The following is a 13602-nucleotide window of genomic DNA, read 5'->3' on the forward strand; positions in this document are numbered from 1 at the left end:
GAGAAACCACCACTTCAACAGAACAGTGGAAGATGAAAAGTGGAAGGGAATTCTCCTCAAGAGCCCAGATGAGGGTTGATAATGAGAGTTTTACAAATACAAATTACCACTACTTGCAAATACCACAGTGTTCAGTAATAGGGAGTGCAGTGATTTGCCAAATCCGTATCTATTTTCTTTCAGTTATTTTTTTCTGTACCCCTTTGCAGTCTTTCATTGCTGTGATATGAGTATTAAAAAAACTGCATCCATATGCCAGCAGTATGGGATGCTGGCACTGCCCTGGGAGAATGGCGTCTTGTGTCTGCAACTTGTGCAGTGGTCAGAAGATAGTCAACTCTTTTATCCAGTCTTAGAGATCTTTTTATTATTATTATTATGTAGGAAATAACAACATACTTTTTTTACTTCTAAGCAAGTCCTATGCAACAGTTCAAATTCATTAGCTGTTATCTGCTGTCAAGCTTTGCAATATGAATCAAACCAAACATCTCCCTTCATAAGAGCAAGCTATTGTTGGGAGCAACCTCTTTGACTCCTTATCAATGTTTTAGGATGCTTGTGTTCAAGAACTCTTTTCTATTTCTCAGTTGATGATATATCTTTCTTTTTCAGCCCCATAATCTTAACCAGAAAGCCAGTTTTTCATCTTTGCTGGACCTTGGCAAGGATAATTTCAACATCTGTTTCATCATTAAGATGGCAACAGTTTTCTGTGAGCAATTGCATTCATAAGTTTAATTTTAAACAACAATGTTATGGGATATAAGAAACTGTATCTTTTAAGTATTTTATACATTTTTTTCAATAATTCTTTTCACAGTTCCAGGAAGATGTAACAGAGGCAGTGCAATTTGTGCTGGCATATTCCACTGACTGGTTGGTGCTGGTTGCAACACTTGGCATTAGGCCTTGAGCCTTACTCACCTAAGGTGTGGTGGTGATACGTTGGTGTGAGTATTTGGCAATAGATCCAGAAAATTAGGATGGCTTAGAATGAGCTGTGGAAAAGGGGAGTCCATTTTAAGAAATCTGGGCCTGCTAAGAAAGCCATTGAAAATATTAGATTGTCCAAATTACTTATTTTAGTGACTTGAGGGAAACTGAGGCAAATGCTGTTGTTTGTCTTGGGACCAGGCTCCAAAGATCTAACATCACACATGAGGTTAACATGTTCCCTGGTATTACCAAATTCAGTGGACTTACCTTAGTGGTTTATAAGTTTTCTCCACAGTGGACTCATTTGACTTGTCTGGGGAAGCAAAAGCCTCTTTTTCTGTCCTGTTAAAACTGGTTTGTATTGCAGTTGGTATTGCAGCAATACCTCAAAGTCCTGCCTGTGACGTTATGCTGAAAGGCAGTGTAAAACTACAGGGGAAGAGATATTTGTTCAAATGGCTTCCTACTGTAAATCAAAAATAACAAAGGAGAGAACAAGTTCAGTTATTAGCGTGGGTATTTATTTATTTTTTAATAGGATCTGAGGCCCAGCTGTGTATCAGCTGGATTTGATTCAGCATTGGCAAAATTGTTCTGATCTGCATCCAGATAGGTGAACAACAATTTATTTTTTGAAAACACTCATTTGTGACCTGTCACACAAGCTCTGCTAAATGTGATGGCACTCCTGGAAGCAATTAGCTGTGAATATTTATAGTCTCTGTTGGGACTCGAATATCTCTCAGGCTGACTGTAGATGTAATTAACACCTTAATTAGCTGATGACGTGAGGTGACTTCATGATATTCTGAAATTGGTTCAGGTTCAGGTGGGCTGTAAAGGTCTCTGTAAAAGGTCTCTCTGTAAAGGTCCTGGGCTATGTGTCTTGCCATACTTATGCTGAAGGAGCTACTGGCTAATTATCTGATACCTCACACATGTTGTCTGACAAGGATAGGGAAAACCTTGTTTGAAGGGTTTCTGAAGTGTTGAATGAAGCTAGGAAGGCCAAGTAACCTCAGATTGTCCTGGAGAGAAGAGAGAGAGATTCAGATCTACAGAGCATAGGAACAATTAGAGACGATGGTGGTGAGCTGCTGCCTTTTGAGATGGGGCTTGGATTTGAAGATCATTTGCAAAGAGCTGAAGCCAGGATTACATATATTGGGAACGGCTGAGCCAATACTTCACTGATGATTTTTGTATAGCAGAACCACCCAGTTATTTCCTGTGAGTGAGTAGGAGGAGTGAGATCTTTATCTCTGTAACACATATCAAGGGCATGCGGAATCATTTTTAATCAAGTTTCTCAATAGTGTTTTAAAGGCAGAAGTCCTCCTTCATGTGTATCAGTTAGGTGATGTAATTTCTCTTTTCAGTGACTGATTTTGCACCTTTAATTCTGAGCAATTTGAATTTAGATTTAGACCAAAGTTCTCTCCTGCTTACAAATGAGTGATAAATGAATTTTTTAGATTTTCTTTTCTAACTTGTGCCCGTGGTCATTTTAGACCATTTGAAACACTTTAGCAATTTGTTTCAACAGGTTTGTTTGGCTAAAGTAAGACTGTAAGTCAGTACTGAAAGATCTTTGACATAGGAAAAAGTAAAACTTTTTAAAAAAAAATAGTTCAAAGTAACTATGCTAGAAACTTTTATAAATGTGCTTTAAAGAAAAAAATGAAATAGTTTCAGTTGAACGAATTAATTTTTGTTACTTATATTTCAAAATTGATTTGTTTGTCTCAAAGATTATATCCTTTGCAAAATTCTGTATTCATTCAGCATCTCTCCAAAGTCATGTTTTCACAGATTTAGTGCAGCTCTCCTCTTGCTTCTGCAAAGGTACAACTCGGACTCTAGGTGTTTCAACTCCGACTTTAGTGTATGATGCTGAAAATCATAGTGACATCTGATTTCTATTTAGTTAACAGATAACCTCCATATCTCTCTTTTATCATTCAACATCTCTGCAGATCTATATGCAATGCACCATACAGGTCTTATGATTCCCACGTGACAGAAAAAGAAACAGTAGGCACTGATTGAATGGTTTATGTAGCCCTCGCTTCAAGGCTATTGTAGAGTTTTGAAGGATAGGTGTGTATAAATATGAAAATATAATTCTGATGCGTTAATATGGAAGCTATTTTTTTTACACTGTGCAATTGCTTGAAGTTAGATCAAACAGCATCTATCCAAAGCTGAATTTTTCAGAGACTGAAATCTGAGGCCCTGGGGAAGGAGGTGGCACTGTTTATCCATGGTAAATCTTCTCGTGTGCAGAGATTATTGAGCTTAGCTCCATTGTGCAATTGGAATTTGACTTCAGATTGCTTTCTGTCTTGTTTGCTTGGCAGGATAAGGTCTGTGTAGGTTTTGCAGCCTACAGATATGTGTTTAAAAAAAAAGACTGAAAGGCTGAAGCCAGAGAAGATCCGAAGCTGTAGACCTGACAACGTATTTATTTATTTGTGAATTTGCATTATTTGTGAATTCTGAATATTTCTTTTCTAATGTGACATCTAGCTGTCATTTTGTAACACCTTTAGAATATTTTAAGATATTTAACTACCTTTCTTGTTTCATTTAAACATCAGTTTAGGTGTTTAAACACTATTTAAGGTGATTAAATGATGACCAGCTCCCATTGTCATCATGGAGGCGGTACAATTGTACTTCTCTCTTGCAGCAATATGATATCCCCCATTAGTCATACATTTCTGTAGTCCTGGATTATCAGAAGGTGACAAACTAGTATATGAGATAATCATAGGATGCTGGATGCAGCTGTTATTGCTACCCAAAACTTAATGCACTTAAGTTATTCAAATAACTGTATATCTGCTGGGGAAACTGGTGCTTGCAATAAGGCATTCTAATTAATTTTGACTGCCTCAGATCAACAAGATATTTTTATTTGCTCCACTTTGTCTAAATTAAGACAAATACAAAAGTGTGTGCATGTAGATGTGCACTACCAAGCAGATGAAGAGCAGAGGAAAATTATAACTTCCTTTTTTCTTTCTTTAATATTGCTCGGAGCTTCAAAGACTGCTTTGTGTTTTGAAGTCAGTAACACAGTCTCCGTAGTCTTTAAAAAAAAAAAAAATAAAATAAGAGTGCAAGTAGCATCTATATGAAGAACACTATTGGTTTTATATTATTCACACTGGAAATGCGATGGTCAAAAAAATCTGTACTGTTCCAGTATATGGCCTATTAGACTTTGAGTAATTTCAGACATTTACTGCATGCTTGATGTTTGTCTTTGAAAGTCTCCTTGAATTGTGGAAGAATTCAAGAAAAATGCAAAGCAAACAAACAAAAAACAAGATACTTAAACTTTGAGGTAGAAATATTTTTTGAAATCATAATCCTGGGGACACATTTGTAGTTCCCTAACACCACACTGGAACAAACTACAAAATCACAATTTGTTTGGGTACAGATTGCATAGGCCTTGCAGACACCAGTGATTACCTTTCCCTGAGGACAAATGATCAGCTGTTAAAGCTTTCTCACTGATGACAAGAACTTAATATTGTTACTGGTGTTATGAGCAAGCAGTGTTTAGTTCTTTCACTAACTTCGTGCATGAATGAAAATACTGTTGATCATAATTCTTGGCTTTCAAAGAGCTTTTAAAGATTTTTTGTCTTCCAAAGTCTTTTTGTGTGTCTGGGAAAAGCAGTGGTTAAGGGTAAGCAGTATCAGTAACGAGACTTGGTGGTGCTGATGAGCAGGAGAGTTTTTTAGGGGCATGTTTTGGATATGGGAATAATGATGCTATTTTGAGAAGGAGAATATTAAGTTGTTCAGAGGCACAGGGACTCTGGAAAAAATTATCTGAATTGTGAAGTGGTGATATCCTGTTTGTGGATCTTAAGTGAAGTGAGTAAGAGAAAGCAATGCTGAGGCAGTCTTGTATTGGCTGTGAAATAGCTGGGATGGTATAAATGACCTGCTCTGTTTCATGGCTAAGAAATGGACCAAGTAATCGATCCAATTTGTGTGAGGAGAGGCTACGGTTTCTCTGAAGGTCTTTCTCTGGGATAGTATCTGCTGGGACAGGTTGTGGAAATTGAGCTGAATAACCTATCCCCTTTTCATTTAATAAAGAATGTTTTACAGACATTTTTAATGAAGTAGATTCCTACTTATTATTATTATTATTATTTTTAATATTGGATTTTCTGCAGGAATATAGTCATCCTTCTAAAGCTGGACAAACTAGTTTTGCAAGAGCAGAAATAGATGATTCTCAGCTGTGACCACTTTGCCTTGATTTGTTTATAAGCATTTAATATAGATAGAAATTAATAAAGACCAAAGTTAAGGGAGATTAAGGGAGAAGTTAAGGGAAGTTTGGTGTAGAGATACTAACGCTCATTGGAACTATCTTTTGGTCTTTCATCCAAAGAGCCTTTCCAGTGCTGCAGGTTCAGACTGTGAGCCATTTTACTCTGATTCCATTTCTGTTGAGCAGGCTGTGCAATGTGAGGCTATGGAGAAGGTGGCAGGTTATTAGATGGTGTAGACAGAAACTATCAGGTAGTAGCACTGTGTGTTTTGGATAAGGCCTTCTGAACATTTGTCATATGAGCATCAATATAGAAGGAAGATACTTATTTGTTAAAAGAGGATTTTACTCTAGCAACTTTTCTTGGACAATATCCGTTCTTCCTCTGCAGTGTTCCTTTGATGCTGGCCTCCATGGCACAGGCAAGTACATTAGGGTGGCATCCACTGTAGTTTGTGAGGTTACTTTCTTTACCCATGTGAAGTGACTTAGCTACCAATATGAATGAGACTGATTTTAAAAATAAGTTTAAGATACTAAACTTTTCCTCACCACATGCTCTGTGCCCTACTTGGGTGCTGTGATGCAAGAGTGCGTACTTACCTCCTCCTGTCATCAAGCACAGAGGAAGGAAAGAGTATGGCAGAGCTAGAATCTCCTCTCGCACACTCTGAAATCTACCAGTCTGTGCACACATGCTAATTTAGGGTTATTGTAATATGCTGCTCTTACAGGCAATGAGTCAATTCACACCAGAGTAAAAAGGCAGCAGGGAGGATTTTTTGCTCAGATGTTTCCCCTGTGGTGTCTGTTGGACCTCCTGTGAAAGTGAGCACATACAAGAACCTTTAAAGCAGGCTCTGAGGATGTGTGAACTGCTGAGATCTCCAGGCCCATGCAGGAGAGCCCAGCCCTCTCCTGCCGGACCTGTCCACTCCTCTGTTCCACCCACTGCTTATAGATCCTTCCTTCCCTCTCATTGCATTTAAGCTCTAACTGCAAGCTTCTTCGGACATGTTTTATTTTTATTTTATTTTACTTCCTAGGGGTACACTAAATTTCTAGAAAAAGGACACTGACCACTTGGTGAGGTCACAGAGACTAGCACAGAGAAGCCCAAAGAGATTTAGAAAAGCATGTGTCCTGCGAATGAGTTTATTGTGGCACTGAAATGAGTTAATCTACCTTGCCAAACTGCATGCTGCTATAGGAGGACTGCTACAGGTACTTGAGTTCAGGGTTTGGAAAGTCGAGACCTCTCCCTAGAGTACCCTACAGTACTATGATAGCTGTGATTTGGTTAGTAACATACACTTTACTTGAGGGTTAGAAATGTATAAATGCAAAACTTCATTTCCTAGAAAGCAATCCCTGGTCAGAAAGTGGTTTCAGTGTCCCCCCAAAACATGACAGTCGGTAGAAATCTCTGCATTCTGCTGACTCAGAAGTGCTCTAATAGGCTGCAGGAAGCAGGGAGGGGACTGCCTAATGACTGCAAGTAATTAAGGGGTGGGGCGGCAGAGCCTGGTCATAAAATCCCTATTCCTCCACCCCTAATCTGCATGAGGAGTTCCTGCCAGCCCGTCCAGCTCGGTATCTTTTGTCAGTAGACTTACATGCAACTGGGGCTGCAATGGGATCAAATTTAAGCTCAAATGAGGTAAGAATAAAAGCCCATAGCAATCATGAAGTGGGTAAAATTGTCTGATTTTTCCAGTTCAGTGGGTCACAGCAGAGAACCAGCTGTTTCAGGTGTACGGGCAAGCTAGGGAAAGCATTGGATCTCATGGTTGCAAGGAGTGTTTCTTTACTCTAGCCTTATACAGAACATTGTGGCGTGTGTATTTTCAAAAGAAGTTTTAGGGTTATCAGTGTTACTTACTGTGCTTGCCTAAAAGAAAAGCTTCAAGTCAAGGAAACAACAAGCTAGCATAGAGTTGTTGTTGTGGGTTTGGTAATCAGTAAAACACCTAATGACCGTCATTAATATGCATAGCCCTAAGTATATTTTTGAATTGGAGATGTTTTTAAATGTCAGTCTAAAATAGAAGTTGAACATTTAGTTTTCTTAACTTTGTCTTGCGTTGTTTTTCCTAGACTTTTACGGGCACCTCAGCGACAGCGGAGAGAACGGTAGGTAGTTATTAGTTGGCCCTTCATTACATGCTGCATGCTGTCCAGTGCTGAACGTAAAGCACCAGAAAAAATGTTGGGAATTCAATGGCTTGGGGGAAAAGTGTACTGGCATATTTACTGAATGTGGAAAGGCTAAGCTGCAACTTCAGCTCTGTAGGTGAAATATTGCCTTGCTTTTCAGATGCTTATGATACTGTTGTGCTATATCTGGGCAGGTTTGTACTTCACATGTTCTCATTCTTGAATTCCTGCCCTCTTTTGTATATTGATTTCCTGGGATGAAATGCCCACTTGCCTTGTGCATTATTACTTCATAAGAAGGCTGTGTTTGAGTGGGTCTTTCAATTGCTCTTAGTGCTCCAGTGTTTCCTGTAGTTTCCAGTGTTTCTTTGCATTGTAATGACCTGTTGTAGAAATTAACATTCACTGTGCAATACAGTGATGGAAAACACAGCCTCGGAACATGTAAAACTGCAATAAATGTGTCATGTTTTGTATCTCTGGTCTCATTAACCTGGTAGTGGGAGGTGAGAGGGAAGAGCAACAGGGTGTTTTTTAGCGATTGAACTGAGGATGAGTACTTCGTGCAGGCAAATAAAAACTTCCTGGGCAGTTAGCAGGTGTTCATGTTAAGACATTAGCATAGAGTAAAATATGTCAGATAAGATGTTAGGAGTCAGCAAATGGGGGCAGTGGTGTTAGAATAGGATTTTCTTCAGAAACTTGCCGTGGGCTTGATGCTCTTGCCCTGCTTCAGTGATGTGGTGGTTTACCAGGTGGGTTTGTTTTGAGCTTTGGTTGCACATGATTCTAGTGGAAGTTTGTGGTGTTATGGAGGCTCTCCCAAATGATAATTTTGGTCTTTGTCTCGTGGATGTTTGCTGTTATTCATGGTATCTGATGCCTGATTTTGCCTGAGAGCCATGTGATGCCTTCTATGTTCAAACTGAAGTGCTATGGCAAAACAAGACTTTGTCTGCGGAGTTTATTCAAGACGTATCTTCTAAAAGGATGTTTAGGCTTCTATGTATAGTCTCACAATCCCTATATGTGAGTATCCTAGAAATTGTTATTTTTAGTCCTGTAAACTCAGCATGTGTTTTTACAGGATCTTTTTTCTTTCTTTTTATTTTTTATTTTCTCCCTAGTGCTTTTTATTTTGTTTATGTCTCTAGGTGTGAGATGTGTATAGTTCACTTTTTTCTTTAAAGTATTTAGCGTGGCTAAACTAAAAACAATATAGTAAATACTATATATAGTAGGACCCTGAGCCTTTCAAGAAGGAAACTGATATCTTTTAGAAGTCTCTTTCAGGAAGAGCTTGACTCTTCAGGGCTCTCAGAGACAGATATCAGTAAGGGGTCTGACACTTCCCCCCCCCCCCCCCCCCCCTTTTTTTTTTCACATGGTAGGTAGTAGTTGCTAAATATGTAAACATAGTAGAATTGTCAAATATATAAACATAGAATATCTGAGGTTTTTTATGTCACTTCTTAGCTCAGTAAGGAAAACAGCTTTTGTTACTAGTCAATTTCAGGGCAACCCATGGAATGTCTGTGATTAAAACTTAAATGGCCATTTAAATTAAAAGGATAATATAAAACATTTGGTGGAAAAATGTAGGTAGTGACCCTAAATTGAGAAGCAAAACAAACAAGCAAACAGTAATTTGAATAACCAAAAAGGTGTTTGTGGTGTTTGTTGTTGTTTGTTTGTTTGTTTGTTTAGCATCATATCAAAATAACGTAGGCTAACATGTTCTTGACAAAAAGCCATGTTGAACTGTGGAAATGTTTAACTCAGTTTCTCTTCTGAGTTTTGGATTTGTTCTAGTGTGGGATTTGATCTGTGGTGTCACAAACAGGAAGAGAAGGAAAACCACATGAAAATGGCAGTCTGAAGCCACAGAATTTTTATGTAGCTTTTGGAAGCCAGGCCTTGATTCAGTGCTGCTCCATTTGTTCTTATTCTGGGATAACCCTGGTGAGCTCCACTGATTTTTAACAAGACCCAGCAATAGGACATGTTAAATTGGGCGGACTAAATACAAAACACAGAGTACAAGGAAAGTGTTTCTTATGCATCTGACCTTGCCTGAGGTGGTAGACATGGTAACATAATGAAATGATTCTGTGAAATCCTGCCCACCCTTGAGGCTCCAAAACTCTTTGAAGTTAAAAGGTGCCACAGACCTGACGGAGGTCAGAACCAAGGCAAGAGGTCAGAACCAGTCTTTCTGACAGGGCTGAGTGTTCTCTTTGTTGGTCTTTACAAGTTTTTAGTTAGTAATGAGATTGCAAGTTCTTTTTTTGGAGAGAAAGCCAAGGGAAGAGTACTTTGCTCCAAATATATCTGACCCACTGTTATACTTGGATAATTGCCTTTTCACTTGATTTAACTTGGGAATGCTGTATGTGTTTCACTCTAGTCTCCCCAAGGAAAAAAAAAAAATCTGTAAAAGACTTGTCTTTTACACTTATGTAGAAATGTAGAAGGAATTTTACTCAAATATAATGCTTATAGAACCCAGTTAGGTTACTCACATTCATATAGATGAGCACTCATGGTTGTGAACAGTTCCATTGATTTCCCAGGAACAGATATGTACGGGTTGCACAAACGTGCTGCAGGACTTAATTGAACTTTTATCTGACGTAGGATAGTGTGACCAAGTCCTGCTCTTGTAATCTCATATATTTAAGTAGCTTCAACAGTGATTATTAAAATGCCTGGCTTGTGTTTCCGGTTGATGAGGTAACAGTCAGGTCTTAGACTAAATAAATAGAGAAGCTGAAAGTTGAGGTATGTGTAATAGCTGACCTTGGAGGCTTCTGGCCTCAGAATTCACCCAGCCTATGATATATGGTCATCATCAGATTAAAAAGAAAGATTTAAAGGGAAAGATTCAGGAGTTGGACTCAAAGATCCTTGTGGGTCCCTTCCAACTCGGACATTTTATGATTTGGAAGTCATTGCCTGAGAACAGACGATCCAGTTTAAGATATGCCCCTCAATATTTTTTTCTGTGTGACTTTGAGGAAGTTGCTGAGATCTAAATGTAGCAAAGCATTCAGATACCTAAATTTAGGAGTTGTAAGGTCTGACTTCTAAATTTCTATAGCCCACAGTGAGGCATTGAGGACTGATTTAATGTATTTACATAGTTAGGTGCACTGGAATGGGAATTGTAATGGCTGAGCAGGGAGTCATGTAAGTAGGTATGCCCAGCTAATGGGGAAAGCTGAGCACAGGATCATCAATCTTAAATCCTATCTCTGTACGTTACTTAGGGCTGTAGTGAGATAGCACTATCTACCCTACCTGACAAGCAACGTATAGCCCTTGGGTCTGCCAAAATATCCCACAGCTGACAGTTCAGGTGCTTCTAAACTGTGCACCATGAAACTGTGCCCTGCAGTAGGGTCTGGGCATGCCGATGTCTCAGGTAGAACGAGTGTGCCTGTGTCAGTGACTGCTCTGACCCTTTTGTCAGTGGCTCACTGGCCTTCAGCTCCGTGTCTTCAGGCCCCTTGTGGACCTACAGGGAAGTGGGAGTGGGATATGCCCAGGTTGTTTCTCAGAGGCAGTTTACCATCTCAGCTGCATTTTAGAGAGGCTGAGGACTTCATTGGTGAGGACAAATATCTGCTTCATCATGTTGTGTTAGGGTCTAATGTCATGTCATGGTTCCATTTGGTTAATGTTGTCCAAGTGTTGTGAAACTCTTCAGGATAAGACTAGTGCTGCAGCTGGAAAGACGTATATTCTGTCAAAGTGTGTAGTGTGTATGAAGGAGATCGTTATTTAACATCAGCAAAATCATTTTTACTTTTGCCTCTTGTGAATAATATCAGTACTTCAGATGAAAAGTAATAAAATCGTGGTTGCGTCAGGACACTTTATATTTACCTTACTAGGGCATAGTATGAATAGTCTATGAATACAGGCATGAGAGGATTTATGAGGAGAGTTAACATTTTCTTACCAGTTGGCATAGATGGAGAAATTACACACATTTTGGGGGCACAGAACATCAGTTTCTGGTCAAAATAGAACCAGTATACTTAAAGCTAAATACTGATTTAAAGGGAATGTTAAGAGACATGGTTATATATATATATATATATTCCCATTGGTTGTAAAAGTAAAGATGGTACAAATGAAGCAGTAGAGATGTTAATATGGAAGGGGACAGAAACATGTTAAGTAGTTATCCCCAAAGTGAAACAAGGAAAAAGTTTAAATATAGCCTGAGGAATAAGAAGACATGTTAATATTGCACACAGAAATGCAGAATAATTTGGGCTAAAAGGGACCTTAAAGATCACCTAGTTTCACCCCCCCCCCCCCCCCCCCCCTCCATGGGCAGGGACACCTCCCACTAGACCAGGTTGCTCAAAGCCTCATTCATCCTGGCCTTAAACACTTTCAGGGATGGAGCATCCACAGCTTTTCTGGGCAACCTGTACCAGTATCTCTCTGTACTCACCACCCTCTGAACTCACTACTGTCTGAGTAAAGGATTTCTTCCTAACATCTAATGTAAATTGTAGATCTGCCCTCTTTTAGTTTAAAACCCTTACTCCTTGTCCTATCACTACACTCCCTGACAAAGAGTCCCTCCCCAGCTTTCCTGTAGGTCCCCTTTAGATACTGGAAGGCTGCAGTGAGGTCTCTGCAGAGCCTTTTCTTCTCCACGCTGAAGAACCCAGCTCTCTCAGCCTGTCTACACAGGAGAGATGCTCCAGCCCTCTGATTGTCCTTGTGGCCCTCTGGACTCATTCTAATACTCCCACATCCTTCTTGTGCTGGGGGACCCAGAGCTGAATGCAATGCTCCAGGTGGGGTCTCAGGAAAGCAGAGCAGAGGGGGAGAATCACTTCCCTCACCCTGCTGGCCACACTTCGTTTGATGCGGCCCGGGATGTGGTTGGCTTTCTGGGCTGCAAGTGCACCTTGCTGGCTCATGTTTCATCAAGCAACACCCCCACGTCTTTCTCTTCAGGGCTGCTCTCAATGCATTCTCTGTCCAGCCTGTATTTGTGCTTAATGTTGCCCTGGCTCAGTTGCAGGACTTTGAACTTGGCCTTGTTGAACCTCATGAGGTTCACACAGGCCTGCCTCTTAAGCCTGTCAAGGTCTCTCTGGATTGCCATCCCTTCCCTCAAGCATGTCAACCACAACACAAAAAGTTATGAGATATTATAAAATTAATGTTCCTTAGCCTAAGGTGTCTGATAACCAGCAGAGTCATGAGTTAATTCCCAGGATCATATCTGGAAAGAGTTTTGTATCTTTCTGATGGGAATTAGAGCTGAAGACCTCTGTGAGAAGTATCTCCTGACTGTCAGCTCAATTTCTGGTCTTTTAGATTGTGTATGGAAGCTTGCGCTGCTCACTTAGGTCTACCTGCACAGCTACTGACAGCTACTCTTCTCTCACAGGCTGTCTGCTATTGCAGGCCATGCATGTGTAGGACCTGAGGACACTGAGAAGTGCTCTTTAGGAGTGTTCATTGTGATAGTTAAGGAGTGGTGTTGAAAAGAACTGATCCTTATCAAACTAAACTCAGCAGCTGTTCTCAGCTCACATGGGTTTGAAATCTGCTGCTGCTTAAACAGACCTGAAAAAGGTTCTGAGCCAAAAATTCATCTAGTTTTTTCAACTGCTCCAGTACTTTTCACTTCAGGGTTACAGTGTGCATTATTCTGACTATACTCATCTCAATGTTGTCTGTCTTTTTTTTTTTTTTTTTTTTTTTTAATTGTGCAGAGACCAGTATCTCCTTTCAACTTGCTTACTGTAAAAATACTAAGAGTGAGGAACGTACGGAAGGCAGACTTGCGTGAGTACTTCTGCAATTGTCAAATATTTCTTACAGTTTCTTAAAGTAAAGTAAATATTTGATCATCATTATTGTCTTTAAATTGTGTGGGAATACTGACATATATTGCTGTAAGTTTTCAAGAATTAGTTTTACTGTGATACTGCAGCATTGCTTTCTGCTCCTAAGTGCAAAGAGGCTAACTTGAGCAAGGTGATGCATTTGATTTCAGGCCTTCATACCACATTATATGAGACTTAATTCCTATCCTTGTGGCATCAGGATTATCAGAGGGCTGTTCTTTAAATTGTCGAAGTTTTTACTTTTGAGTGAGAAAGCTGAGTATTTCCAACAGAACTCCTGTTCAGAAGGAAGGAGAGGACTGATGCTGCAAATGAAAT

General features: G+C 39.6%; 1 protein-coding gene across 3 annotated transcripts in view; it reads left to right on the forward strand.

Moving 5' to 3' along the window:
- The first annotated feature begins 696 nt into the window (after window positions 1–696).
- LOC118168234 (cytosolic phospholipase A2 epsilon-like) overlaps window positions 697–13602 on the forward strand; it is a 55025-nt gene continuing 42119 nt past the window's right edge. For 2 of the 3 annotated variants that reach the window (XR_004751436.1, XM_035328462.1), the window contains exons 1-3: window positions 6816–6902; window positions 7340–7375; window positions 13150–13222. Coding sequence is in view for 2 of the 3 variants with exons in the window: in XM_035328462.1 (XP_035184353.1) it covers window positions 6876–6902; window positions 7340–7375; window positions 13150–13222 (136 nt within the window). In the remaining variant the exon portion in view is untranslated. Of the gene's footprint in view, window positions 716–823; window positions 954–3156; window positions 3206–6815; window positions 6903–7339; window positions 7376–13149; window positions 13223–13602 lie in introns of those variants that run through there. The other variant, XM_035328463.1, reaches the window with a different exon arrangement.

This window comes from Oxyura jamaicensis, chromosome 5, assembly GCF_011077185.1.
Source record: "Oxyura jamaicensis isolate SHBP4307 breed ruddy duck chromosome 5, BPBGC_Ojam_1.0, whole genome shotgun sequence".
Classification (NCBI taxonomy): domain Eukaryota; kingdom Metazoa; phylum Chordata; class Aves; order Anseriformes; family Anatidae; genus Oxyura; species Oxyura jamaicensis.